Below are 7999 nucleotides of genomic sequence, written 5' to 3'. Positions count from 1 at the left end.
TGGTTTGGCTTGTAGCCTATTATAAAATTACTTTCAATAAAGCATTGCATTTTTATTACATGCAAAAAGGAACATCGTGTATGAATATTGTAAAATTACAACACCAAATGTTTGACCAACGAGTCAATATTTGTATTACAGTGCAATGAATAAATATGTCAAGGTCCAGAACCAATGTCTTTATCTTCAGTTTTAGTCATTAAAATACACATGAATGTATGAAGAAAATGGAGTGCAGTATACATAAAAAAAACTGTTTGATATTTGACAAGTTGTCCGAATTTAAAACATTTAAAATTTCAACATGCTCTTGTGCTAAAAGTACCCAGCGCTTTAAATGTGTGAGCAGAGATACCTCATGTCATGTTGACTAGTATCCTATTCAGAGCGACATGAAATAGGATGTTTGAGGTAAGAACACAATTAATGTGTGACAAAAAAAGGAAGGAAACTAAATTAATGTAACAACTGATGACAGTAGGTCACAGGAACAGAGGAAATTGGCCCAACTGCAGATTAAATAGTGATTCGGTCTGGGTTCGACTAATGGAGGGAAATGACGACGACCCGGAAGTGGACCGTACCATTTCTTAACTTTGCAGTTTGACGTCCCATCGGCCTGCGTCACTTCATCATAGGCTCGCGCGTCGTCAGGTCTCTAGTCAGAGCAGGTAAATGTAAATGTACTATTTAGTTTGTTATATACACTTTGTTTCTTACCTTCAGAATTTTTGAATTTGACTTTGTCAAGTATTCACGAACAATAATGTTAGCTAGTTTCTCACTTTTGCGTGTAGTTAGCAAACTAATAGCTATATTAGTTAGCTAATTGAATAGCTAGCTTAATCAGCTGGCTAATTTATTTAGCCTTTTCGTTTCCAATGTTGGCTTGGCATTTCATTACCAATTAAACAATACGAACAATATTAAAATCCATATGTGCTGAAGGCTAATTAAGTACCGTGCTTGAGTACAGTTTTCAGGTACTTGTATTTCCATTTATTGCTACTTTATACTTCCACTCCACTACATTTCAGGGGGGAATATTGTACTTTTTACTGCACTACATTTATTTAACAGTTTTAGTGACCCAAGCAAGATACTGTAAGGACTGTAAAACAGTTAAGAAAAATAAACAAAATAAGGCAAGTTAAATGTATCTGTAGTACATGAGAACAGGGAAGGAACAGTGAAGGTGTTGAGTCAGTGCGGTCAGACTCCATTTTAACTGGACAGAGCAGAAGGAGGGAAACTTAATACATAATGATAAATTATTATGACCTTACTGTCTCTTAGAGTCAGTTTTCTGAGTAAAGTTATGTGTAGTACTTCTGCTCTCCGTCAGAATTAACAGTGTGACGCGACCTTGTGCTGTGTGTGCGTGTGGGGTTTCCTTGGTACTTTTGGGTGAACAGACTTGTTTATCCCAATTCTTATGTTTGTGAGCTCACAGTCATCAGACTGACTGAAGTTTAGCAGATGAGTGGGTGTATGGAAGAAGAGGAGGACAGAGCGGAGTCTCCAGGGTCCAGCCGTCTGTCTGTGAAGAGTGACCTGTTCGAAGATGATCATCCACTCTTCAGTGATGAACCTTGAACCCAGATACCCAGAAAGTAAGAGAACTGCTACAAACCAGTAAACCTCTAAACTGTCATTTTTAATTTACACTGCCTTTTATTACCATACATTTTGTTTTTGTATATTAAATTTTCAACTAAAATGTATTTTTTAACTAAAATCTAAGAAACGTTTCCTTGCAGAGACAGAAAAATCATCACACTTTGCAATTTAGCATTGCTAGAGTTATGGTTAAAACTCTAGGAGGAGTTTGTTAAAGTACAGCACCTGGAAATGGGGGGAGAAAAAATTTTAAAAATTCACCAAAATTGCATCCTAAATTCAAAATGGTTGATTTCCAGTTGGGTTTAGGTAATGCTTCCAAGAGGTTTTTTGTAGATCGAGATACAGTACACATCCCTATAGATTTTCATACATCTGGGTGCACGCTAAGGCCTTCAAAAAAGCAGTATAATCATAACCTTGGCAAAAATAATAGATTCCTTGCACTTTGATCCTTGGCACCGTTTGCTGACCGTTGGACTGTCACAACTAGTTAAACGGTTGTAATTTAACCCCATAACTCTGCACAAGAGATCACATCAGCAGAATCATGTGTTGATGGACTTGTGTTGGATGGACTATGAGAGGAGGAACTGAAACTCAACATGTTGAGCAGTGCAGTTAGACTCCATTTTAACTGCACAGAGCAGGAAGACAGAAACGTAAGGCTGAGGCAGGTGAGTGTTAATACAACATTATTATTATTATTTTACTGTCAAAGGCTCTGAGTCAGTTTTCTCTCTGTGGACTGTGGATGGAAGAAGAGTCAGAAGGAACTCATCAGTTTGATTTATCTGTGGATACAGAGTCCTGACTGGTTGGATAATACACACTGTTTTTAATGTGACTGCTTTGAGAAAAACAAACAGTTACTAACTGATCAGCTGGCGCTTCATTAAACAACATTACAAGCTTCATCAAGGTCGTAGTTGTTGATTTGTAATCAGCTCTACAGGTGTTTAGGAGATTGTGTCCTGTAGACGAACAACAGCCAAAATGATCAAGGACACGGTTAAATATTAATTTAAGTCATATTTTATCTTTTCTCTTTTGGACAATTTTTGTACCTCCATTGAATCTAGCTGCATTTTGAAATTGAATAATAACAAATTGTTTTATTTAAGTGGAACATAATCAAATTAATATTTTGTTGGGGTGTGATAAAACTCGCACCTGTGTAATCAAACCAAGAGAGTTGATCATTAACTAATCACAATATAAACCTGCCCAGGTGGTAAAAGTGCATGAAAACAGGGAGAGAACATTTGAACATTAACCTGAAGGTGTTGAGTCAGTGAGTTCAGACATTTTACTGGACAGACTGAAACAACATTAGTATTAAGAGTCAGTTTTTCCCTGTGGGCTGTAGAGGGAAGACGAGTCAGAATTAACTTCTGTCCACACAAAGACACTGAATGAATAAGGGGCGATTAAAAACTTGTGTCTGTGTGTTACAGTAATTTACATCTCAGACTGACTGAAGTCCAAAAGATGAGTGATTGTGTGGAGGAAGAGGAGGGCAGAGCAGAGTCTCCAGGACCCAGCTGTCTGTCTATGAAGAGTGACTGGTCCAAAGAAGAACCTCCATTCTTCAGTGATGAACCTGGACCCTCAGACTCACAGTAAGAGACTGTTTCTGCTGTAAACTGACCTGAAGGAGGATGATGCACTGATGAAGAATGATTTTCTGCTATAAGATTTATATTCATGATACAGAAGTATTAGTGCAGGTAGTGTTTCAAACTAAGATGGATCTCCCAGGGTTTATAACCTGAAACTACTGATGGTATTTCTGTGTCAAAACACCTGAGAACGTCCATGTCAGAATTTACACGAAAAATATTCATGTATGTTTTCCCTCGTGTTGAAGTCACTGTAAAATATTCAAACCCTGAAGTTATGAATCATTAGTAAGTGACTTTTGATCTTAGATTCTCTCCTTCATATGGGGCAGAAAATGGTCAAATGTAGATTTAAACCAATTCTAATCTCAGTGAAAATCTCAGTCAGGACGTCCTGAAGGATCCAGTCTCTACCAGCTGTGGACACTGGTTCTGCAGACAGTGCATCACCTCATACTGGGACCAGTCTGGTTCTTCAGGAGACTCCTCCTGTCCCCAGTGTGGACAAAGACCCAGAACAACACCTGGACTGCAGACAGCCCGTCAGACCAGCACTGAACAAAGTGAGACTGAACATCTGTATGATGATGTCATCATTTCTGAAACCAGGACCTGTTGTTTTATACAGAGTCATTTGTTACATCACACAGCATCGACCTTTAAGATGATTATAAATACCACAACATTAAAACCTTTTCTCTGTTTGTCTTTAGTTTTTCTGCAGCTGATGAAAATAATCATCAGATTCTCAGATTCTCTTTCTTCAGTCTGACGTTGTCTCTTCTCTTTCAGCAGATAGTGGTCTGCAGGAGGTTTTACATCAACATAAGATCAGTCTGAGGAGCAGATGTGAACATGTGACTGAAGGAACTGATGGAACAGGAAGTGGAACCCTCCTCAACAGGATCTACACTGAGCTCCACATCACAGAGGGACAGAGTGAAGAGGTTAATACCCAACATGAGGTGAGGCAGCTGGAGACAACTTCCAAGATGGAGACCCTCCATGACGCTCCAATCAGGTGCCACGACATCTTTAAAGTCTTACCTGACCAGCAGAGACCCATCAGAGTGGTTCTGACCAACGGCGTCGCTGGCGTTGGAAAAACCTTCTCAGTGCAGAAGTTCTCTCTGGACTGGGCAGAGGGCTTGGAGAACCAAGATGTCAGTCTGCTGGTTCTGCTTTCGTTCAGGGAGCTGAACCTGATCAGAGATCAGCAGTACAGTCTTCTCAGGCTGCTCCATGTTTTCCATCCAACATTACAGAAGGTCACAGCAGAGCAGCTCGCTGTCTGTAAAGTTCTGTTCATCTTTGACGGCCTGGATGAAAGCAGACTGTCACTGGATTTCAACAACAGGGAGGTTGTGTCTGATGTCACACAGGAGTCATCAGTCAACGAGCTGCTGACAAACCTCATCAGGGGGAATCTGCTTCCCTCGGCTCTCGTCTGGATAACTTCCAGACCTGCGGCGGCCAATCAGATCCCTCCTACATGTGTGGACAGGGTAACAGAAGTACGAGGCTTCACTGACGCCCAGAAGGAGGAGTACTTCAGGAGGAGATCCAGTGATGAAGAGCTGTCCAGCAGAATCATCTCACACATCAAGACGTCCAGGAGCCTCCACATCATGTGTCAAGTCCCAGTCTTCTGCTGGATCACTGCTACAGTTCTGGAGCACATGTTGACCACAGACCAGAGAGGAGAGCTGCCCCAGACCCTGACTGACCTGTTCTCACACTTCCTGCTGGTTCAGACACAGAGGAAGAAGAACAAGTACCATGAGGGACGTGAGACGAGTCCACAGGAGCTGACGGAGGCTGACGGGGAAGTTCTTCTGAAGCTGGGGAGGCTGGCGTTTGAACATCTGGAGAAAGGAAACATCATGTTCTACCAAGAAGACCTGGAGCAGTGTGGTCTCGATGTCACAGAGGCCTCGGTGTACTCAGGACTTTGTACTGAGATCTTCAGAAGAGAGAGTGTGATCTTCCAGAAAACAGTCTACTGCTTTGTTCATCTGAGCGTTCAGGAGTTTCTGGCTGCAGTCTACATGTTCCACTGTTACACCAACAGGAAGACAGAGGTCCTGGAGAACTTCCTGGAGAAAGACTACAAACACTGGAACTCAGAATCTTTTTTTGGGAAGATTTATAAGATTTTTGGAAACAGTGATAGCCGAGATCCTTCTCTGGATGTCTTCCTGGGGGCAGCCATGGAGAAATCCCTCTACAGTAGAAACGGTCACCTGGACCTGTTTGTTCGCTTCCTTCATGGCCTCTCTCTGGAGTCCAACCAGAGACTCTTAGGAGGTCTGCTGGGTCACACAGAGAACAGTCCAGAAACCATCCAGAGAGCCATCACCAACCTGAAGAAGATGAGCACTGATGATATCTCTCCTGACAGAAGCATCAACATCTTCCACTGTCTGATGGAGATGAAGGATCACTCAGTTCATCAGGAGATCCAAGAGTTCCTGAAGTCAGAGAACAGATCAGAGAAGAGACTCTCTCTGATCCACTGCTCAGCTCTGGCCTACATGCTGCAGATGTCAGAGGAGGTTCTGGATGAGTTGGACCTGGAGAAGTTCAACACATCAGAGGAGGGACGACGGAGACTGATCCCAGCTGTGAGGAACTGCAGGAAGGCTCGGTGAGTCCAAACATGATCATTAACATGATCAATCAGTGTAGATTAGTAGTTTAGTTCTTCAAATATTAACAGAATTGTTTTATTTTCATTATTCTTAGTTTTATATTTCACAGTTACAGGTTAGTTGTGTTATTTAACTGTTGTAAATGCTGTGTGCACCAAAAATGTAGATTTACAGTTGGTTGTGATTATTGCTGTTAAGTTAATGAAAACAGTTTTTGTGTGTATGTGTAATTAATTGTCAGATTGTACGTTCATTGGTTATTTGTGTTTGTGTTATTTTGAGTCTTTTTGGGTTTATACAAACCTGATAAAAAGAGTTAAAGGAGAAAACAGTAGTATGAAGCCTTAAAGGTCTCCAGAGGAAGCTGTGTGAAGTGTAAATAAATGTCCTCAAGTGATGTCACATGACTCGGTGTCAATCAGATCTGAAGAATCTGAGGTTGTGGAGTTAGAAAGAAGTGAACTCACCAGACCTCTGAACCTCTGAGTGCATCGACTTCATCAAGAGTGTGCTTTATTGGTTATGACTTAAACTTTTCATTTTTAAGAGTGAAAATCAAACAGAAACTCGCAGGGGTTTTCTCTCTTGTTGCTGTAGAGAAATGGTACAGTGTATTGGAAGGCTATTAACGTTTTATTACTAATTGTTGTTCAAATAACAGATTTTATACTTTCTCTAATCACAGACTTTCTGGCTGTCGACTCTCAGAGACTCACTGTGAAAATCTGGCCTCGGCTCTGAGGTCCAACCCCTCCCACCTGAGAGAGCTGAACCTGAGTGGAAACTACAACCTGCAGGATTCAGGAGTGACGGTCCTGTCTGCTGGATTGGAGAGTCCAAACTGTAGACTGGAGACTCTGAGGTCCGTTCACTGACTGGAGCCGTTATTATTTTCCTATATTAATCCCATTTAAAACCTTGAGTGTGGCTGAATCTTAAAACCATTGTAAAGCACTATATAAATGCAGTCCATTTACCATTTCATATTTATTCTTCAGAACAGATCTATGTAAGTGTTGTTGAGTTTTCATGTCAACATTGCAGAATCATTGAAGCCACAAATGTTCAGACTGGAACAAAAACCAAATAAATAGTTTGCACCAGAAACATCTTTGTCTTAAAGGATAAGTTCACATTTTGTCAAGTCTATCTTAATACAGTACTTATGTGTCCATATGCACCTGAAACCAGTCACCGGCTTAAACCAATACCAGCAGTCTGAGTGTCACAGATCAGGTTCAGTATCTTTGTGTTTCCACAGTGTTTCCTTCCTGAGCTACAGTGGAGAGACAGTAACTCAAAGAGGAAATGTTGTACTAAATAGTCGGTAACTTTAGTCGACAGCCACTAGATCTGTGTGACTCTGACTCTGAAGCTTCATTCAGCTGCAGCTGAACTCATCAGGTCATTTCATACAGTCATCATACAGTGTAGTTCTGTAGGGAAGAGACCACTTCACAGTCAGTGTGGACAGCAGGAAGGATTAATGCCTTTAATCTACTTGTGACTTCTGCCTGTTGTTAAGACAAAAAATGTGAACTTTTCCTTTAACATTGTTTAATTACACAAACCTCAGCTGACGAATACAGGAAGAACATCATGTAATAAATTAAATAATTTTAGTCCAACATGTCTAATCTGATATTGATTCTAAATTTATGAACTGCACTGAGTGAGTTCAGCAGTACATTATGTGAGCTCATTGATTAGGACGTATCTGATTGAATATCAATGATTTTTATCTGCTTTATTTATTCTTCGTTCAGACTGTGGTTCTGCAGTTTGTCAGAGATCAGCTGTTCTTCTCTGGCCTCAGCTCTGAAGTCCAACCCCTCCCACCTGAGACACCTGGACCTGAGTGGAAACAAGCTGCAGGATTCAGGAGTGAAGCAGCTGTGTGGTTTTCTGGAGAGTCCAGACTGTCGACTGGAGACTCTGAGGTCAGACTCCATTTTGTAGTTTTGTGCTGAGATGAATATGATGTGAAAGTCTGTTGTTTTGTGTTGTGTTTACTACGTCTTTACTGAAGGAGCAGTGTGTTGTTAATATTAATGAGAGTTCTTTTTCACTCTTTGTATTTGACTGTTTTTAACCTGCATCTTGTCG

General features: G+C 40.9%; 1 protein-coding gene across 1 annotated transcript in view; it reads left to right on the top strand.

Annotated features, from left to right (window-relative positions):
• The first annotated feature begins 3085 nt into the window (after positions 1–3085).
• LOC111237391 (protein NLRC3-like) overlaps positions 3086–7999 on the top strand; it is an 11841-nt gene continuing 6927 nt past the window's right edge. The window contains 5 exon segments of the mRNA XM_022766471.1: positions 3086–3242; positions 3627–3805; positions 4035–5889; positions 6579–6755; positions 7660–7833. Of these exon segments, the coding sequence (XP_022622192.1) occupies positions 3112–3242; positions 3627–3805; positions 4035–5889; positions 6579–6755; positions 7660–7833 (2516 nt within the window). The 5' untranslated portion in view covers positions 3086–3111.

The sequence above is a fragment of the Seriola dumerili genome, unplaced genomic scaffold (assembly GCF_002260705.1).
Source record: "Seriola dumerili isolate Sdu_G_001 unplaced genomic scaffold, Sdu_1.0 BDQW01000859.1, whole genome shotgun sequence".
In the NCBI taxonomy this organism is placed as follows: Eukaryota; Metazoa; Chordata; class Actinopteri; order Carangiformes; family Carangidae; genus Seriola; species Seriola dumerili.
The sequence above is the reverse complement of the archived record's forward strand: the minus strand, read 5'-3'. Positions and strand labels throughout refer to the sequence as shown.